This window comes from Macaca fascicularis, chromosome 2 (assembly GCF_037993035.2).
Source record: "Macaca fascicularis isolate 582-1 chromosome 2, T2T-MFA8v1.1".
Classification (NCBI taxonomy): Eukaryota; Metazoa; Chordata; class Mammalia; order Primates; family Cercopithecidae; genus Macaca; species Macaca fascicularis.
Window position 1 is genome coordinate 156782319 of NC_088376.1, and position 21666 is coordinate 156803984.

At 45.4% G+C, this 21666-nt stretch overlaps 1 protein-coding gene and 1 long non-coding RNA gene across 18 annotated transcripts in view; both read left to right on the plus strand.

The window, feature by feature from the left end:
• Positions 1–10337: 10337 nt before the first annotated feature.
• LOC135969536 (uncharacterized) lies at positions 10338–11122 on the plus strand. Its single transcript, XR_010584797.1, has 2 exons — positions 10338–10524; positions 10947–11122. It is a non-coding gene; the product is annotated as an uncharacterized lncRNA (long non-coding RNA).
• A 2201-nt stretch (positions 11123–13323) lies between these two features.
• TXNRD3 (thioredoxin reductase 3) overlaps positions 13324–21666 on the plus strand; it is a 50856-nt gene continuing 42513 nt past the window's right edge. For 7 of the 17 annotated variants that reach the window (XR_012431602.1, XR_012431603.1, XR_012431600.1 and 4 more), the window contains exon 1: positions 13324–13698. Coding sequence is in view for 7 of the 17 variants with exons in the window: in XM_065539102.2 (XP_065395174.1) it covers positions 13660–13698 (39 nt within the window). In the remaining 10 variants the exon portion in view is untranslated. Of the gene's footprint in view, positions 13963–21666 lie in introns of all 17 variants that reach the window. The other 10 variants (XR_012431605.1, XR_012431604.1, XM_074033229.1 and 7 more) reach the window with 2 other exon arrangements.

A 21666-nucleotide genomic window follows, 5' to 3' on the forward strand; every position in this document is an offset into this window, starting at 1 on the left:
ATTGTGGCTTAGTATGGTTTAGCATAGTTAGTATAGTCAGCATGGTTGCTCAGTATTTTAGGGTAGTTAGTATAGTCTGTATTGTTACTCATTATTTTACCATAATATAGTCAATATTGTTGCTTAGCATATTGGCATAGTCAGCATATTCAGTATCATTGCTTAGTATTTTAGCAGGGTCGGTGTGGTCAGTACTGTTGCTTTTTGTTTTAGTGTAGTTAATACAGTCAGTAGTGTTGCTTAGCATCTTAACATAAATGTACAGTCAGTATCATTGCTTAGTATTTTAGTATAGTTAGCATGGTCAGTATAGTTGCTTAACCTTTCAGTGTAGTTAATATGGTCAGTATGGTTTCTTAATATTTTAGCATAGTTAGTGTAGGCAGTGTCGATGTTAAGTATTGCTAGCATAGTTGGTGTGGTCAGTATCATGTCTAAGCATGTTAAGAGTTGTTAGTCTAGGCCAGGCACGGTGGCTCGTGCCTGTAATCCCAACACTTTGGGAGGCCGAGGTGGGTGGATCACGAGGTCAGGAGATCAAGAGCATCCTGGCTAACACAGTGAAACCCCGTCTCTACTAAAAATACAAAAAATTAGCCAGGCCTGGTGGTGGGTACCTGTAGTCCCAACTACTCGGGAGGCTTAGGCAGGAGAATGGCATGAACCTGGGAGGCGGAGCTTGGAGTGAGCCGAGATTGTGCCACTGCACTCCAGCCTGGGTGAAAGAGCGAGACTCCGTCTCAAAAAAAAAAAAAAAGAAAGAAAAAAATGAGTCTAGTATCATTGCATAATATTTTAGCATAGTCAATACAGTGACTATTATTGCCTTAATAAATTAGCATAGGTGCTATAGTTAATGTACTTCCTTAGTATTATAACATAGTCAGTTTAGTCAGTATTCTAGCACAGATAGTATTCTAGTATAGTAGCAATAGTTACTACGCTAGAACAATAGTATTGTTGCATAGTATCTTTAGTGTAGTCAGTATAGTCACTATCATTGCTTAGTATTCTAGTGTAGTCAGTATCATTATCATCGTTAGTGCAGTCAGTATAGTTAGTATCATTGCTTATTATTTTAGCACAGTCAGTATAGTTAGGATGGTTGGTTATGTATTTCAGTGTAGTCACTATAGTCAGAATCATTGCTTAGTATTCCTGAGTAGTCAGTATAGTCAGTATGGTTGCTTAATATATTAGCAGTGTCAGCATAGTTAGTGTAGTTGCTTAGTATTTCGGCATAGTCAGTATAGTCAGTGTGGTTGCTTATGGCTTTAGCATAGTCAGTACAGGTAGTATTGTTGCTTAGCAGTTCAGTGTGGTTAGCACAGTGAGTATTGTTGCTTATCATCATTAGAGCCATCAATATGGTCAGCATTGTTGTTTAGTATTTTGGTGCAGTCAGTATGGTTGCTTAGTATTTTAGCATAGCCAGTATAGTCGGTGTCATTGCTTAGCATTTTAATGTGGTCAGTACTGCCAGTATAGTTGCTTAGTATTTTAGTGCAGTTAGCAAAGTTATAATCTGTATCAGTTTTTTCTTGCTTTGCTTGAAAGAAAACTCAAGACTGTGTAATTTATAAAAAAAAGAGATTTCATTGGTTCATGGTTCCACTGGCTGTACAGGAAGCATGATGCTGTCATCGCCTCAGCTTCTGGGGAGGTCTCAGGAAACTTAAGGCAGAAGGCAAAGGAAGGTCAGCATTTTACACACCTGGAACAGGAGAAAAAGTGGGGGCGGGGAGCCATTACACACTTTTAAACAACTGGATCTCACGACAACTCACTTACTATACAGCACTAAAAGGGAAGAGTCCTAAACTGTTTATGAGAACTCTGCCCCTATGATCCAATCACCTCCAACATTGGGAATTACAATTGGACATGAGATTTGGGTGGGGACAGAGATCTAAATCATGTCTTTCTGTCTTGGGGCCCTCTCAAATCTCATGTCCCTATAACATTTCAAAATACAATCATACCTTCCCCCCAGTCTCCCGAAGTTTTAACTCATTCCAGCATTAACTCAAATGTCCACAGTCCAATGTCTTGTCTGAGACAGGCTAGTCCCTTCTACCTATGAGCTTGTGAAGTGAAAAACAAGTCAGTGATTTCTCAGATACAATGAGGGTACAGGCATTGGGTAAATACTCCCTTACCAAAAGGGAGGAATCTGCCCTAACAAAGGGGCTGCAGGCCCCATGCGATCCTGAAACCCAGCAGGGCAGTCATTAAATCCTAAAGTTCCAAAGTAATCTTCTTTGACTCCATGTCTCACATCCAGGGAACAGTAGTGCAAGGGGTGGGCTCCCAAGGCTTTGGGCAGCTTTGCTTCTAAGGCTTTGCAAGGTACAGCCTCTGTGGCTGCTTTCACAGGCTTGTGTTGAGTGCCTACACCTTTTTCAGGCACAGCGTGCAACTGCCAGTGGATCTATCCTTCTAGGGTCTGGAGGGAAATGGCCCTCTTTTCACAACTCCATTAGAAAATGATCCAGTGGGGACTCTGTGTGGGGTTCCCACCCCACATTTCCCCTTCCCACTGCCCTAGGAGAAGTTCTCCATGAGGGCTCCACTCCTGCAGCCAGCTTCTGCCTGGACATCTGGGATTTGCATACATCCTTCAGAATCTAGACAGAGGCTCCCAAGCCACCACTTTTGCACTCTATGCCCCTATAAATGATTAATACTACCTGGAAGCCACTAAGCTTGCACCACCTGAAGCAGAGGCATGAGCTGTACCTGGGCCTTTCTTTCCAGCCATGGCTGGAGCTGGAGCAGCTGGAATGCAGGGAACAGTGTCCCAAGGCAACCCAGGGCAGCAGAGCCCTGGGTCTGGCCCACAAAATTATGCTTCATCCCCAGGCTTTTGGGCCTGTGATGGGAGGGGCTGCCACAGAGTTCTCTGAAATGTCTTGGAGGCCTTTCTTCCATTGTCTTGGCTATTAGCCATTGGTTCCTTTTTACTTATGCAAATTTCTGCAGTTTGCTTTAATTCCTCCCCTGAAAATGGGCTTTTCTTTTCTACCATATTGTTGGCCTACAAATTTCTCAAACATTTACACTCTGCTTCCCTTTCAAATATAAAATCCAGTTTTACATCATTCCTTTGCTCATGCATATGAGCATCAGTGGTCATTAGAAGCAACCAGGCCACATCTTGGAACACTCTGCTGCTTAGAAATTTCTTCTGTCAGGTACCTTCAATCATCACTCCCAATTTCAAAGACCAGATCACTAATGCAGGGGCACAATGCCTCCATGGGCTTTGCTAACACATAAAAAAAGTGACCTTTGCTCCAGTTCCCAAAAAGTTCCTCATCTCCAAGACATCATCAGCCTGGACTTTATTGTCCATATCACTATGACCATTTCAGTCACAACCATTTAACTGGTCTCTAGGAAGTTCCAAACTTTACCTCATCTTCACGTCTTCAGAGCTCTGAACCCCCAACACTCTTCCAACCTCTGTCCATTACCCAGTTCCAAAGTCACTACCACATTTTCAGGTACCTGTAGAGCCATGCCCGACTCCTCAGTACCAATTTTCCATATTAGTACATTCTCACATTACCTTATAAGAATGCCTGAGACTGGGTAATTTATAAAGAAAAGGGTTGGGATTGGCTCATGGTTCCACAGGCTGTACAGGAAGCATGTTACTGTCATCTGCTTCCCTTCTACAGGAGATCTCAAGAAACTGACAGTCATGGTGGAAGGTGTTATGGGTGCAGCACTCCCTGGCTTGAGCAAGAGAGGATAGAGAGTGGTGAGTACTTCACCCTGTATAACAAACAGATCTTGTGAGAACTCACATTACCAAGTACTCACTCAGTATATTGCACCAAGGGGAGATGGTACTGAACTATTTATAAGAATTTTGCTCCATGAGTCAATCACTTCCAACCAGACCCCACATCCAACGTTGGGGATTACAATTGGAAATGATATTTGGGTGGAAACATATATCAGTATCATTAATTAGCACTGTTAGTCTAGTGAGTATACTTAGTATAGTTGCTTACTGTTTTAGCACAGTCAATACAGATAGTATAATTTCTTAATATTTAAGCATAGGTAGTATAGTTAGTATCATTGCTTAGCAGTTTAGTGCAGCTAGTACAGTCAATATGGTTAGTTAATATTTTAGTGAAGTTTGTATAGTTAGCATGGTTTCTTTATATTTTAGTATAGTTATTATAGTCAGTATTATTTCTTTGTATTACAGCATAGTTATAATAGTCATTATTATTTCCTAGTTTTGTTAGTGTACTTGACATAATCAGCATGGTTGCTTAGTATTTTAGCAAAGTTTTTATGGTTGCTCAATATTTTAGTGTAGTCAGTATCGTTGATATGGTTGCTTAGTATTTTATTGTGATCACTATAGTCTATATTGTTGCTTAGTATTTTGTAGTAGTCAGCACACTCAGTATCATCGTGTAGTACTGTTAGTGTAGTGTAGTCAATATTGTTCCTTAGTTTCTTTGTCTGTAACATCAGCATCTTTGATTATAGTCGGTACAGTAGGTATTGTTACTTAGTCTTTTAGCATAGTCAGTATGGTTTTTAGTATTTTAGCATAGTTTGTATAGTCAATATGGTTGCTTAGTGTTTTAGCATAGTCGGTAAGTCAGTATCATTGCTTAGTATTCTCGTGTAGTGTTTATAGTCCTTTTAGTTGCTTAGTATTTTAGTGTAGTTAGTATATTCAGTATCATTGCTTAGTACTTTAGCACAGTTATTATAGTATTACTAGTGTATTTAGTATAATTAGTGTGGTTTGTGAGTATTGTCAACCTAGGAAGTATAATTAGTGTTTCTCATTAGTTAGAAGAGTTGGTAGAGGTTGATTTGTAGTCAGCATAGTTAGGAGGCACTGTGGAGCTGGGCTTGGCCTCAAACTCACCTGATGAGGAGATCCAAAAGTACAGATTTTTGAGACCATCAGTTGGGGCACATTCAGTGACCTCAAACTGGCCCAGCATATGCTAACTGGGACCCAGGTGGCCATCAAAATCATCTCTAAGAAGCATGGCTGCCCCAGCATCACTCTTCAGAGAGAGAGAAGTATCATGAAGACCCTCAATCACCTGAACATCATTCAACTCTACCAGGTGACTGACACAGCAAACACTGTCCATTTGGCAATGGAGTACACTGGAGGAGGAGAGCTGCATCACCAGATATGCCACCTTGGCCACATCGAGGAGGAGGAGGCCTGGACCATGTTCAGGCAGATTCTGTAGGCACTGCAGTACTGCCACCGAAAGAACATCGCACATCGAGAGCTACAGCCGCAAAACATCCTACTGGATGAAGAACACACACAATGTTAATATCACTGACTTTGGCTTCAGCATGACACATAGGGAGGGGGAGAGGCTGAGAACCTTTCATATGACTTACTCTTATGTAGCGCCAGAACTCTTTCTGGGCCATGGGTACCAATGCCCTACCACCAGTATCTGGAGCCTTGGCATCATCCTGCACACTATGTTGGCCAGGGCCCTGCCATTTTAATTGGAGAACTCTAAGGACCTACAGAAAAAAATTAAAGAAAGTGCCACTCACCAACTTTTTTTTATTTCTAATGGAAAGCATCAGAGCATCTAGTGGAAAAACATCAGAGCACAGTCCCTTCCTCCTGTAGGCCCCACCTGAACTTCCCCATCTGCGAAGGTTTCCACCTTCCCTGTGGAGCCAAAGAGGAATCAAAGCCAGCTGGCCTTTCCCATTTTCAGATGCCTGAGGAGGACCAGGAGTCAGGGCAAAAGGCCACTGTTCCTGCCAGTCCCCTACCAGTTCTGCAGATGAAATGAACCATTTCACGCAAAGCACCCCAGCATGGCCCTGTGGCCTTCCTCTTCTCCCAGAGCACCAGCAGCAGTGGGGGAGACCCAGAAGAATCCTTGTCCCAGGGAACATCCCAGGAAGCTAGCTCCCTCCATGCTGGGCAGCCAGATGGTATAACTTCAGCCTCTCTGAATAAAATGAGCCAGGGCTTCCACAGGGCTGCTAGAAGATGTCTCAATTTCATGCTGAAATTGCTTTGTTTCTGCCGAGCCCCAAAACCTCATCTTAATAAGATAGCACTGACAAACCAGGTGGATAGCTATGACCAAGACAAAACCAAGTAGTTTGGGCAGTCAAGCAGCACTGCCTGCATTTGATTATATTTATTATGTTTATAAATACTATTTCAATTGGCAAATCATGTTTATATTCATTCATGGGGTACAGTGTAATGATTAGATAGATGTGTGCACTGGAATGATGAAATCAACCTACTTAGCATATTCATAACCTCAGAAAGACAAATTTCTCATGATGTCATTGAAGTGTTGGTGTAAAAATGTTGATCTTATAGAAGTAGAGAGTAGGTTGATGGTGATCAGAAGCTGGGAGGCAGCAGAGTTAGGGAATGGAGAGTTGTTGGTCAAAGGACCAAAGTCTCAGATGGACAGGAGGAAGAAGTTTTGACATCTAGTACACAGCAGGGTGACCAATGAGAACACATTGCATACTGCAAAAACACCTGAGAGAGTCCACATCAAAGGTCTCCCTGCATTTAGAATGGAGACAATGAAGATTCTTAGGTCCAAGAACATTAAAACCTGACATTGAAACCTCGACAATGTGCGAACAGCTGCAAGTAGGAGCCAGGCAAGACGCCCAGGCTGCCATCTGCCCAGCATGCCTGGCCCAGAGGCCTCATCCAGCAGAGGACAGAAGTGTCCAAACTGCCACAGGGATCTCTCAGGGCCCACCATCAGACACTGATGCCCATTTTACAGATGAGAGAGCCGGCCGCCTGAAGGGCACTCCTAGCCTGTATAATGCCTTTCTGAAAATCCACCCTCCAGATGGATGTAGCCTGGATCAGGGAGCTGGGCCTGGGGTGGGCTGGACTTCAGCCCCCATGTGCTCTCTTGGCTGGGGAGAGGGTGGGAGTGCTGTGGGGCCCCTTGTCTTCCCAGTGTGCTGCTGTCCTTAAAATCCACTTTGGGGGCAAGGATCCCCCAGGTGTCAATACTGAATCTCCCTCCACCCAATGCCATTTTGCCACCCCAGACAGAGGGCCCCTTTGGGTCCCACTTGAGCTCCCCAAGGGTTCCTCAGAGTCTTCCCTACCTTGCTGCCATCCATCCTCTGGAAGTGCCAGCCCCGTGAGAAGAGGCGCCTTCCCCAGATCTGGCCCCCACTTGCATCGGATAAGGCCAGAGTTATTTCTGACCTGTGACCTGTGACCTGTGGTAGAGTTTGACATCTCTTCTCCAGAAGCCAGGGCTCCAGGCTCAGTGAGCTGGGCTTGGTCAAGGGACCATAGGGAAGGGGCTCCAGGAACCTGGGCAAAATCCACAGACGGAAAGCACCTCTAGTGTCCACCCAAGCTGCACCTCGGGATCCATGCAGCCCTCGGTGCGGGCCGGGCTACCTTGTCTTGATCATTTCTTTGCTGCCAGTGGCCTCCATTTGGGGGAACATTCTCGGGAGGAGCTAACAGCCATGGAGCAGGGGAACAGGCCTGAGCAGGGCTGGCTCCCTAGAGGCAACCCAGAGAGCAGGGTCAGGCAGTGCGGGGGGAGGGGAGCTCCAGCTCCACCATCCAGGTGAGGAAACCAAGGCTGTAGAGAGAGCAGGTAGGATCCCCAATAATATCTGGCCAAGAATGGATGGCAAAGCATTGGCTGTTTACCCCATCCCAGGCTGCCCCGTGCCCACCCAGCCACTTCCCAGTACTCTGCTTTGTCCCCCTTCTCAGGTTCTGAAGTTGTCCTGTTTTATGCCCATCACCTGCACTGGAGCAGGGACCTTGACTCCCTCACAGCCGCACAGGCCTCGCACCCAGTACGCCTTCAATCAATATTTGTGGAATCAGTGAGATGGGATTCAAGCCCGAGGTGTGTCTGCAGAGCACTGGAAGTATAGCCCTGCGTCCCCGAAGCCACCTGGCAGAGCAGGCCTGGGGACACACAGGGGCAGTGGATGCCTACTGTGACTTTGGGGAACGTTGGTGGAACTGTCACTCACTAAGCTTATTTGCTCGTCCAATTTGGGGATCCTGAGCTCCCTACTGGGCAAGACTCGTGGGTTCACAGCTGCCCCCAAGTGTTTCCTAGGCAACCTCAAATCAGACTCTGCTCCTTAGTTGCCAGCACCTATTACTAAAGAAGCGGGGTGAAGAATGGGGGCATCAGCCACAGGGGTAAGGAGAAGGCAAAGAGTTTTCCACTTACAGTGATGGTAGCAGTGGCGGCCACCTGGCCCAGGGCATCATCTTTTTTTCCTGTCTGTTCCCTGCTTCCTCTGCCCTGTCACCTCCCCACTACTCCCTGCCCAGCTCACTGCAGTCCTTTCTCCACTTTTCCAAGGTAGACGCAGCTTGCTGCTCTCCTGAGGCCCCACTAAGGCTGTGGCTTCTGGTCCCGCTGACCTCTTGGACTTTACTTCCCTGGCCCCCACACCCACCTCCTTTGTGTTTGTCCCAGCCCCACCCCCAACTCCCTCTCCCCCAGCTCCTCCTTTGCCATTCCTAATCCCCTCATCCTGATTCCTCTTTTAGGTTTTCTCTGGCTAAATTGTCTTTTATATACTTGCTAATATCTGTCTCCTTTCCCCACAGACCTCCTCCTGGGCAACACGGAATGATGAAAATCTAGAACAGGAATCTCACTCCCGGCCCTAGCCAGGACTCAGGTTTTGTGAAGGGGGCTGGTGCAAGGGGAAAAGCAACCCCCACCAAACCAACACCTAGTCTGGAGCTTGGGCTAATTGCCACTCAAAACGCATTTCCTACCTTTACTTTCCTATAGCCCAAGAATTCTTTCTGAAAAGGGTGGCCCCTGAGAACCATCTAAAAGCATCACAAGGTGGAGAGGCAAGGGTCCTGAGAGATGCTCTTGCTGTCCTTTGTGCCCAGTTTTCCTGAAGAAGCCAAGCTCCAGAGAAAAGGTGGCTTTTGGGGGGTTTGGATTACATTCCAAATCTAATTCTCAGTCCAGCAATCCTGCTCCCAGAGGCTCCCTTCATCTGTCCACTTGGCCAAGGAAGGGGTGGGTCGGCCCATGCCCCCTTCCTGGCTGTAGACAACCATCGGAAGGCTGTCCATGTTGCTGGGGTCCCAGAGCCATATCCCCATGGAAAGGTCCCAAGGAGCCGGAGCCCTTTAGCCTCAAGAAGAGAGCAGGGGACCCAGCACCCTTCTGAAACCTAAACTGCATTCTAGCCTGAGCTGTTTTGCACTGTCTGTGCCCTAGAAGGTTGTGAAGGCCTCTAAGTGGGTCCTCCTGTTTCCCCATCTTCTGAGGCCCAGGGCTTCCTCAGAGCCTCATGGGTCCCACAACTGCACCCATCACACGGTGTCTGGGTCCTGCCTGCCTGGCTCACACCCCCACCCCCACCCGCTGCCCTATTTCCATCCCCGGGACAGCCCGCTGGGCACTGCCGTTCCCTCTCTTAGAAGACTTACACAGGCCCTGCCCATCTGTTTTGCCAATCAAGTGAATGTCACCTCCTCAGAGAAGCCCTCCCTGAGCACCCACCTGCAGTAGGGTCACCCCCATCTTCCACCCTCACTTTTCCTGGTGTTTCCTTCCTGGCCCTTGTCCCTATTGGGAATTTTCTGCATTGATAGACTAGTCTGTCTCACCCCTCGGAGGCCAGCGTGCCTGTCTTCTCTGTCCCAGCACACTGCATGATCATTTGTGGGCATGAATTAAACAGGACGGCCCCAAAGTGCTGGGATTGGGAGCCCTTCACCCCAGGGGAGGAAGGAGCCTTGAGGAAGGGGAGAGGACCCGAGTTAGTGCCCTCTCCCCACCTCAAGGGTCAGCTCCGGGCAGGGTGAGCCACTGCGCCTTGGGGCTCCTGTGGCCTGTGCCCTTGACGGGTGGCCTGCAGGGGACGCGGCCGCACTCAGTCAGCTGTGGTCCTGGAGCAGCCGCGTCCGGGCGCGCGGCCCTGAGGAAGTATCAGCTTCACAATCCAGGGCTCCAAAGGACCCATGGGAGGGTCGGGAGGCTTATGGGAGTGACCCCGCTGCTGGGCCAGCGCTTTAAGGTCCCTGGGGACCCAGCGGAGTGGGCCCGGGTGAGGCATCTGGAGGCGCTGAGCGGGGAGTCGCGGGACCCGCAGAGGGCGCCCGTCCGTGTAGGGGCAGCAGCACCTGGAGGCAGGAGGCCCCGGCCGCCGGCAGGGGTCAGCCTCTGCCTGGGGGTCCCTGACTCGGTCTTCCAGGCCAGGCTATGTCTCTTTGCCCAGGCTGGGCGGGGCCGTTGACAGTTGAAAAGCCCCGCCCCAACCCCATCACGGCCGCCTGGCCCCGCCCCCGTCCCCATGGAGACCCGACGCCGCCGGAAGACTTGTCAGCTGCTGTTCTGGAGCCTGGTGCCTGCCTTGTATGCCCTGTGTGCCCCACGCGGGTGGTGCTGCTTAGGCTGGCCCCGACTCGAGACACCGGAATGCCTATCCACCCGTCCACTCCTGGGCCCGTTCCTCGCGGGGCGGGCTGTAGGGCACGGCGGGGTAAGAATCTGTTGTAACCAAGGAAGGGAACTGCCCCCAGGCCCAGAGAGTTTGGAGCCTGGGGTACTATCACCAACAGCCCAGGCCCCTCGCAGCTGGGCCCTGCCCTAGAGTTTTCCTGCAGCAGGGCTCTCCTCCGGAGGGGCTGTGAATGTTTCCCCGGGAGGGGGTTGAAGCCAGAGCCCAGAGGTTTCCTCCCCTGGGGAATCCGTTCCGTTTGCCCCCCTGAGGAATCTGTCAGTCGCCCCCCTCGGGCTGCAGTGAAGGAAGCTCTTAAGGGACAATGGCCAGCTTCTCCCCTGCAAGGATAGGAGCCCCAGGGAAGGCATTCCTGCTCTGGGGACTGCCTCCCTCTCCCACATCAGAGCCAGCGCTTGCAGAAGCTAGGTCAAGCTGACCACTCTGTCTTTGATCTCTGCCAGGGATCTGAAAGAACATCCAGCCCCACGTGTGTTCCCCTCCTGACTCAGGCTAGATCACATCTAAGCCTGCCAGGGAGGCTGGTCTCAGAAAGCCCCTGCACTGATGTCTAGATGTCCAGAGTCCCAATAGAAGACTGTCTCTTTAAAAATATAAATAAAAATAAAAAGATAAAGGGGACCTCTCTCTTGTTCTGTTTCCTTTCTTCTTCAGTTCTTCCAAACTCTGATTTTTGCTCGGGCTAATAGGAAAGTCATCTTCTTGCTGCCTGAAGTCATTGTCTCATGTTCCTTTTCCTTCCTAGAGATCTTCTAAACAGTGTCAACTAGATCGCAGCCATCTGGCCCCTGCTCACTTCAATGGCATTCATTTCTCCCTCACCTCTGCTCATTTTTGGATCTTTCAGCATTTTCCCCCAATACACCAGCCTTCCCCTGCTTCTGTGGTTCAGCTCGGCTGCCTCCCTCTGATACCCTCTTCCAGTGCTTATTGTCTGGGCCAATGATTCTTCACTTCATCACATCCAGCTCAGGTATTATTCTTCTCTTTAGAACTACTTCCTCATTTGCATTTCTTATTTTTGACATCTCTCCTAGAAGGGCTCTGATCTCCTGAAGACAGGTGCTATCTTCCACGTGCTTATTCCCTAACACTTAGCACAGACCGAGGTGTTCAGGAAGTGCTTGTGGAGTCAAGGCATGAAATAAGCCATGTGGGCACAGGGCAACAGGAGTGGCATGAGGCAGTCCCTGAACATCATGGTCTGCACTCCACCTCCCAGACTTGTGGCTCCCTGGATGAACAGAGTAGGAAGAAGAGGAATTTGAGATCCCAGCCTGTCATGTGAGGACAAGAGGAGAAGCAAAATATGGTAATATATGTTCTGGTAAGATGTGACATGTATGAATCACTAATTCATTCCTTCAGTAAAACTGTATTCCGTGCCTACTATGAGCTAGGCACTGTGATAAACTCTGGGGCTAGAGTTGTGGGCCAAAGTGATAAGGCCCTTTTCTCACAGAACTCGCAGTCCAGTCGAGGTCATGGAGACAGGGCTAGGGCAGACAACAAGCAAGGAAACCAGAAATTATAGGAGGTCGTTGAAAATAATAATAAATGTGTCATGAAGGGACTGGAACATGTGTGAAATGATGGAAATTAGCAGCTACTTCATTTTGGGTACACAGCAAAAGGTTATCTAAGGAGGTAACATTTAAGCCAAGACTTAGTTGGCAATGAGGAGCCAGACTTGCTGGAGCAGGTATTAGTCTGTTGGAGCTGTTAGAACAAAGCACCATAGACGGGGCATCTTATGAACAACAGAATTTTATTTCTTACAGTTCTGGAGCCTGGAAGTCTGAGATGAAGGTGTCAGCACGGTTGCTTCCGATGAGGGCCGACTTGCCCATTCCAGTTGTAAGGTCTCACCGTGTTCTCACATGGTGGAGAGTGAGCTAGCTCTCTGGCCTCTTCTTAGTGATACTAACTACTGGTACTAATCCCACTCTCAAAGATTCCGCCCTCATGACCTAATTACCTCCCAAAGGTCTTAACTTTCAAATATTGTTACATTAGGATGAGAGTTTCAACATATGAAATCTGGGTGATACATTCAGTCCACTGCAGGAGACAACATCCTAGACTGATAAAGCTAAAGGTGCAAAGACCCAAAGGCGAGAATGGTTTTGACGCATCTGAGGCACAGAGAGAAAGCCCGTGTAGCTGAAGCAGAATGAACCGGAGGGACACTGTCAGGGGATGACAGCCTAGAGGTAGGCAGGAACCGGTTCACACCTGCTGGTCCTGCGGTTGATTGTTCTCTTTATTGGGGTTTTATTCACCCATTGTGGTGGAGGGGGCTGTAAGTCATTGCAGGCTAGTTCAGCTCAAAGGTCTTCCATCCACCCCCTGAAATGGACAGAGGATTCCTGTTCTCGCAGTTTCAGAGTTCCTTTGTTAGGGGCGGCTCTGGAATTCTATGTAGAAGGGAACTGACGGGTAGCAACCTACGAAACTCATCTCAAAGTTGCATTGCAATAGCAAACGCAATGTATTTATATTTAGCTTGTGTGATCTAAACTTTTAAAAATATCGATCTTTCCAATTCACACTTCTCATAAAAATTGAAGAATGTATATTTTAAGGTGGTTTAAACGGGCTGTTGGGGATTATTAGGAGTAAAAGGCATTGCACAGAGGCCATCTCCAAGCGGCATCGCCAAGATTGGTTGGTCTCGGGACGCGCGCACAGCCTGGAGATAAAGAGGCTCGCGCTTGGTACCCGCCTCTTTGAGAAGGGCAGGTGTACGCCGCGGGCGGGCGGGGGGCCCAGTTCGCATGCGCGGGGCGGTGCTGGGGGTGGGGCGAGCGGCTGCCTGGCGGATTCGCGCGGGTGCTGAGAGTGGCCAGCGAAGGCAGCGTTCGCCGCCCCTCAGCCCAGGTCCCTGCGCCGCCGCCGCCTGCGTTTCGGTTTGTGAGCAGGCCCGGCCCGGCCGGGAGCGAAAGCGAGACCGTGGAGCAGTCGCCGCCACAGTCGCCAGGGCCGGGGAAGGCGGGCGATGCCCCCAACCGCCGCTCGGGCCATGTCCGAGGGGCGCGCGTGTTGTCGCCGCCGGGGCGCCGCGCCCGCCTGTCGTCCCCCGGGCCCAGCAGCTCGTCCGAGGCCCGCGAGGAGCTGCGCCGCCGCCTCCGGGGCCTCATTGAGCGCAGCCGGGTGATGATCTTCAGCAAGAGCTACTGTCCCCACAGTACTCGGGTAGGCGCGGCCCTCGCCGGTTCCACCGCGCGCGACCAGGCCGCCACGCGGACGCCACCCCCGGCAGGGCGGGTCCGGGCTGGGGCGCCCGCCTCACTCCCGGGCTGCGGCAGTGAGGTCAGCCGCCCGTCCTCTCCTCTCCCCGGCCTTCCCCTGAGGTGGGCTTGTGATGGTTTATCAAAACAGAAACACTCCTAATTGCGTGACCTCGACCTGGGTTAGGACCCTGCGCCGAACCTCAGTTCTCCGTCTTGGGAAACGAAGGTACGGGAAGGTTGTGAGGTAATTTCAGCTTCATGCACACTGCCTTAACTTTTCAGCGCAGGCTAGGAATCCGGCATTATTTCTAAGGACAAATGTATTCTGAGTTTAAGAATACTTCACTTAAAAACGAGCCTTTGGGTGATAAACTACGTGTAAGGCAGAGACTTTCAACGTTTAGGAATTTACTTCATTTTACAGAAAGTTGAAAAATGATACGTGGAAGACAGTATGCAAAAGCATAAACTATTAGGTTGAGCTCATGAAATTATAGGCTGTTTTTCAAATATATTTGAAGTTTACATTGATGTGTATAGTTTCTTAAAACATATATTATGCATATACATTTTTAAGAATAATAAAGTGACACTAGTACTGTAGAAGCTTCCTTGGCTGTCTTCTCCCTCCCTCAGGATTAACCACTATGCAAAATTTCTTTTTTTTTTTTACATTTTTACCAAATATATACATTATTAATCAATATTTGGTTCCTTTTGGCCTGTTTTGGGACTTGATATAAATCGAACCATATATACATCTGCAGTTTTCTTCCTCAACAGTTATGTTTCAGAGATTCATGCATATTAGTATCTGTAGCTGGGGTTCATTAATTTTCATTGCTGACTACTCCCTAGGATGAATTACCGGAGTTTATCATTTTGCTGTTTCTAGTGTTTTGGTCTTAAAAAACAGTACAGCTGTATGCTTATTCTTGCACGTAACTCCCAGCGCACTTACAAGAGACTACTCTAGGATAGATATCATGAAGCTGAGTTGCTGGGTCATAAAGGATGCATGATTTCTACCTTAGCAAGGTAATGCCCAACTGAGTTTCCAAGTAGTTATACCAATTTACTCTCCTCCTAGTTTATAACAATTCATCTTGCTCTACATCCTTGCTAACAGCTGATATTTTTAATTTTTGCCATTCTGGCAATTTTGAAATGGCATTCCATTATGGTTTAATTTTGTATTTCCCAAATGAAGTCCAGTGTATTCATGGGTCACTTGAGCTTCCTCTTCTATGAAATTCTATAGTATGCTTTTCATTTTTTTCAGGCCTTTTGCCTATTTTCCTATGCAGCGGATTTTAGTTGTTTGTACTAGACTTGTAGGTGTTCTTTATATATTTAGGATGCTTATCCTTAGGTTATGTATACAGTAAGTGCTCACTCAACATTGGTGATAGGTTCTTGGAAACCAACCTTAAGCGAAATGACATGTAACAAAACCAGTTTTATTGTAGGCTAGAAGTAAGAGTTAAGTTCCTATGGCATATTTCTGACCACAAAAATAAAAAATCACCAAACTTTTAAATAAAGACCCAAAACATGTCTAGTATTAAACATTGAAATAAATGTGAACTATACATACATTTAAGAGAGATTAATGAGAACAAGGAAGAAAAGTATTTACCCAATTTCTGGTGAATCAGGAGAGGTTGGGTTCTAATGGTAGTGGGTGAAATCAAAAAATGTTTGCAAAGCAGGATTTTAAGGAGCACCTTGTGCCACTGGGCAGTTCAAAAACAAAATCAGAAATATGGAGGGTACACTGTTGAGTGCTCTCCTACTGTATTCGTTATTGTTTACGTCTGTATGATTATTGTCTACTTTATGAAGCTTTATTTGGCAATAATTTATATTTGCTTATTCATTCCTTTTCCAACCCATTTACTCCATTTCAGGATTGCAAGTGCTAGGCGGGATCCAAACCTGGCTGGGACACCGTCCCATTGCAGGTGCACTTGCACACACACCCACACTTTCTGTGACTGGGAAAATGTAGATACACTAATTAGCCTAACATGCACATCTTTGGGATGTGGGAGGAAACTGGAGTACCTGGAGGAAACATGAAGAGAAGGTGCAAACTCCACTTGACAGTGGCTCTGGCTGGGAATAGTTTTTTTAATCACTGTTGTAATGAAATAATGTTATTTGAGGACCTGCTGCTGTAGAAAATCTGTCAGATTTAGCTTCCTTTTTCACTCTTTTTATGGGATTGATATGGTTTGGATCTGTGTCCCCAACCAAATATTGAAATGTAATTCCCAATGCTGGAGGTAAGGCCTGGTGGGAGATGAATGGATCATGGGGGTGAATTTCTCATGAATGGTTTAGTATCATCCCATTGGTACTGTCCTCATGGTAGTGAGTTCTCATGAGATCTAGTCATTTAAAAGTGTAGCATCTCCCCACCCAACTCTCTTGCTCCTGCTCTGGCCATGTGAAGTGCTGGCTTTGCCTTTGCCTTTTGCCATCATTGTAAGTTTCCTGAGGCTTCCCAGAAGCCAAGGAGATGCCAGCATCATGCTTCCTGTAGAGTCTACAGAAGCATGAGCCAATTAAACCTCTTTTCTTTATATATAACCCAGTCTCATATTTCTTTATAGCAATGGGAGAACAGACTAATATAAGGATCTTTTCATTAACTGAAGTTTGTAAGTTTAATGTATTTGCTTCTATCATTCTTTTCCTTTTATGGCTTGCTTTTGGTGTCTTATTTAGGAAATCTGTTTCTATTCAGAGATCATAAAGATATTCTGTTTTAGCTCCTGAAAATTGAGTAGTGAGTAGTGTGCTTTTCATACCCACCTTCTTGACATCTACCTGGGATTGATATTGGTAATACGAGTGGGGATCCAATTTGTTTTCTTCTTTGTGACTTACCAGGTGTTCCTGTTTCCTTTTTTTGGAGACCCTATCCTTTCCACACTAGTTTGTATACTCACTCATCATTGATCAGGTTCTCATGTATGTGTTGGACTGTTTCTGGGGTCTGTTTCTATCTATATTTCTTAAGAGTTGTCCTTTGTAGTTTGCATAAATACCAAGAGATCAGAACTGTGTCTGTCTACTGCTGTATTACTGGGGCCTAGACAATAGTGTCAGGCACATAATATAGGGTGAATTATCTTAAATAATTTTAGTCAAACCTTTGCTGATACAGAAAATCTTAGGACAAATGATCCTCTATTCTGTATGTGTTAACATTTTCAGTAATGTGGCCATGATTTTGAGTCCCATTACATATTTGGACAGCTCTGATTATTGGAATTTTTTTAAGTGAAGCGAAGTCTGCCTCTCTGAAATGTTTTTTCATTCTTGGAGGTGAGCATTGCTCCAGTGGGCAGAATTAAGAACTTTGCTTCTGCTTGGAGGGCAGATCTTCCAGTACTTTTGCCAAGTGTTTTTCTTGCTTGACTGAGTAGCCTGCTTTCTTACATGTCTGTCTTTACATGTGGCCACTCACTAACTTGATTGTACAGGTTTTTTTTTTTTTTTTTTTTTTTTTTTTTTTGCCCATGAACCTCTTAAATGTATCTCCCAAAATTAGACACCATATTCCACATGTGTCCTTATCCTTGCAGAGTCAAGGAGAGAGATTGTTTCTTGATTGGGCTGCTAATGGCATTCAGTAAGCGTCATTGGGTACTTAGTGTTGCAGAGACACAGAAATGAATAAACCTTGGTCTTGCCTCCCGTAAACTCATAGTCTAATTGAGCTGTAATCAACCCGCTTGCATGTGTAGAAAGAAATGCGTAAGAAAAACGAGAGTTGTGGGAATAAGAGATAAAACAGTGGCTTCTGTGGAGGATCTGAACAGTCTAAGAAAATGCCACGTAAGTGATCCTTGAGGGATAAGTTAGTCTGTAGGTAAGAAAGAGCATCTAGTTAAGAAACTGGTATCAGCAAAGATAGATAATGATAAAAGGAAAATAGTATGGCTGAGCACAATGTATATGCAAGGGAATCAGGAAGATTCATTGGAAAATGGCTGGAAATTTAGTTTCAAAGGTGATTTAGGGAGGTCTTTGTTTTTTTGAGATGGGGTCTTGCTCTGTTGCCCAGGCTGGAGTGCAGTGGCTTGATTTTGACTCACTGCAACTTCTGCCTCCCAGTCTCAAGTGATCCTCCCACATAAGCCTTCCAAATAGGTGGGACTGCAGGCGCATGCCACCACACCTGGGTAATTTTTATATTTTTTGTAGAGACAGTGTTTCACCGTGTTGCCCAGGCTGGTCTTGAGCACCTGCACTCAAGTGATGCACCTGCCTAGCCTCCCAAAGAGCTGGGATTACAGGCGTGAGCCATCATGCCTGGCCAAGGAGGTCTTAAAATGCTTGCTAATAAGTGTGAACTTAATGATATGGCAAAGAAAAGTCATCTCACACTTGTGAGCAGCATTTGACCTGTGATTTGAAATCTAGCCATCATATAAAACTAGACTCAGTATAGAGGCAGCTAGACTAGTTGGAAAGTCAATGTTAAAGGACAGATGTAAGATAATAACGCAAACTGAACAGTGAATAAAATGTCCTGACTTTTAGAAGTACTTTCCTCACATTAATTTTAAGCCATGTTTCCCCAGTCCTGTATGAATTCAATACATTTGTGAATTACAAATTTATATTACCACTGGTTCGCTTTTTTAAAAATATTGTGATAAAATACACATAACATAAAACTTACCATTTTAACTATTTTTTAGTGTAGCGTTCAGTGGCACTAAGTACATGCACGTTGTTGTGCAACCATCGCAGCATCCATCCACAGAACTTTTTCATCTTCCCAAACTGAAATTCTATACCCATTAAACACTTACTCTCTTTTCCTCCTTCTCCCAGCCCCTGACAACCACCATCCTACTTTCTGTCTCTATGAATATGACTGCTCTAGGTACCTCATATGAGTTGAGTCATACAGTATTTGTTTTTTTGTGTCTGGTTTATTTCACTTAGAGTAGTGTCCTGAACATTCAACCATGTTGTAGCATGTGTCAGAATTTCCTTTTTTTTTAAAGACTGAATCATATTCCACTGTATGTATATAACACATTTTGTTTATCCATTTATCTGTCGATGGTCACTTGCATTGTTTCCACCTTTTGGCTATTATGAATATTGTTTCTATGAACATGGGTGTACAAATATTTATTTCGGTCTCTGCTTTCAATTCCTTTTGATACATACCTGGAAATGGAATTGCTTGATTATATGCTATTTCTATTTGTAATTTTTAGAGAAACTGTCATTCTGTTTTCCATAGTGGCAACACTATTTTACATTCCCACCAAAGTGCACAAGGTTCCCAGTTTCTCTGCATCCTCACCAACATTTGTTATTTTCTGTGTTTTTAAAAATAATACTTGTCCTAATGCATGTGAAGTGTTATCTCATTGTGGTTTTGATTCACGTTTCACTAAAGATTAGTGATGATGAACAACTTTTCATGTGCTTATTGGCCATTTGTATCTTTTATTTGAAGAAATATCTATTCAACTGCTTTGCCCATTTTTAAGTTGGGGTTTTAACTTTTTGCTCTTGAGTTTTAGGAGTACGCTATATAATCTAGATATTAATCCCTTATCATATATGTGATTTGCAAATATCCTATTCAGTTCCTTGGGTCACCTCCTTACTCAGTTGATAATGTCCTCTTTTCTTTTTAAGAGATGGCATCTTGCTATGTTGCCCAGGCTGGAGTGCCGTGGCTATTCACAGGTGTGATCAAAATGCACTACAGCCCCGAACTCCTGGACTCAATGATCCTCCTACCTCAGCCTCCTGAGTAGATACTGTCCTTTGATGACCAAGAATTTCAAATTTTTGTGAGGTGCTATTTGTCTGTTGTTTCTTTTGTTGCTTGTGCCTTTGAGATCATATCCATAAAATCATTGCCAAAGCCAGTGTCATGACACTTTTGCCTTATGTTTTATTCTAAGAGTTTTATAGTTTTAGCTCTGACTTTTGGGTCTTTGATCCATTTTGAGTTAATTTCTGTACACGGTGTTAGGTAAGGGTCCAGTTTCATTCTTTTGTTAGTGGACAGCCAGTTTTCTCAGCATCATTTGTTGAAAAGACAAATGATGCTTTCCCCATTGAATGTTCTTGGCACCCTTGTTAAAAATCATTTCCCTGTATATGTGAGGCTTTATTTCTGTGCTCCCTGGTCTCTTCCTTGGTCTGTAAGCCTGTCTTTATGTCAGTACGGCACCGTTTTGATTACTGTATCTTTGTAGTAAGGTTTGAAGAACTTACTGTATCTGTTGTACAGATTATTTTGTCACCCAGGTGTTAAGCCTAGTACCTATTAGTTATTTTTCCTGATCCTCTCTTTCCTCCCACTCTGCACCCTCAGGTAGGCCCCAGTGTCTGCTGTTCCTATCTATGCATCCATGTGTTCTCATCATTTAGCACCCATTTATAAATGAGAACATGCAGTGTTTGGTTTTTTGTTCCAGAATTAGTCTGTTTAGGATAGTGGCCTCCAGCCCCATCTATGTTCCTGCAAAGGACATGATCTCATTCTTTTCTATGGTTGCATAGTATTCCATGGTATATATGTATAACGTTTTCTTTATCCAGTCTATCATTGATGGGGGTTGGGTTGATTCCATCTCTTTGATATTATGAAGAATGCTGCAATGAACTTGCACATGCATATGTCTTTATGATAGAATGATTTATATTCCTTTGGGGATATACCCAGTAATGAGATTGTGGGGTTTACCCTTCTATTCAAAATAGTAGTACTGCAGCTGAGAACAGTGGCTCACACCTATAATCCCAGCACTTTGGGAGGCCAAGGCAGGAGGACCGCTTGAGCCCAGGAGTGTGAGACCAGCATTAGCAACTGAGTAAGACCCCATCTCTACAAAAAATAAATAAAAAAAAAATTAGCCAGGCATGATGGCACATGCCTGTAGTCCCACGTACTCTGGAGGCTAAGGTGGGAGGATTGCTGAAGCCAAGGAGTTTGAAGCTGCAGTGAGCCATGATCCACATCACTTCACAACAGCCTGGGTGACACAGCAAGACCCTGTCCCCCTCCAATAAAGTACTATTAGTCCTAGCCAGAGCAATACCACGAGAAAAGGAAATAAAAGGCATCGAAACTGGAAAATAAGTTAAATTATCTCTGTTCACAGACAACATGATCTGATGTGTAGAAAACCTAAAGATTTCACAGATGCACACACACCAAAACCGTTAAAATAAAGAAATTCAGCAAAGTTGCATTGTACAAAATCAACACACAAAAATCAGTTGATTTTCTGTATACCAATAACGAACAATCCAAAATGGAAATTGAGAAAAAATTTTCGTTTATAATAGCAAAAAGAAGAACTAAATACTTAGGAAGAAACTTAACCGAGAAAGCAAAAGACTTGGATGTTGAAAACCACAAATGTTGCTGAAAGGAATTAAATAAGATAGCAACAAATAACAACATCCCATGTTCATGGATTGGAAGATTTTATACTGCAAAGATGTCAGTAGTACTCAAAGCAATCTACAGATTTAATGCAATCCTTATCAAAATCCCAATGATCTTTTTTGCAGAAATAGAAAAATCCATCCTAAAATTCATATGGAATTTCAAAAGACCCTGAATAACCAGAACAGTCTCGTAAAGAAGAACAAAGTGGAAGAACTCATGCTTCCTGAGTTCTTCAAACCTTACTATAAAGATACAGTAATCTTGTATCTTTGAAGTGATCTTGAAGTGATGTGATCATGGCTCACTGCAGCTTCAAACTTCTTGGCTTCAGCAATCCTCCCACCTTAGCCTCCAGAGTACGTGGGACTACAGGCATGTGCCATCATGCCTGGCTAATTTTTTTTTTATTTATTTTTTGTAGAGATGGGGTCTTACTCAGTTGCTAATGCTGGTCTCACACTCCTGGGCTCAAGCGGTCCT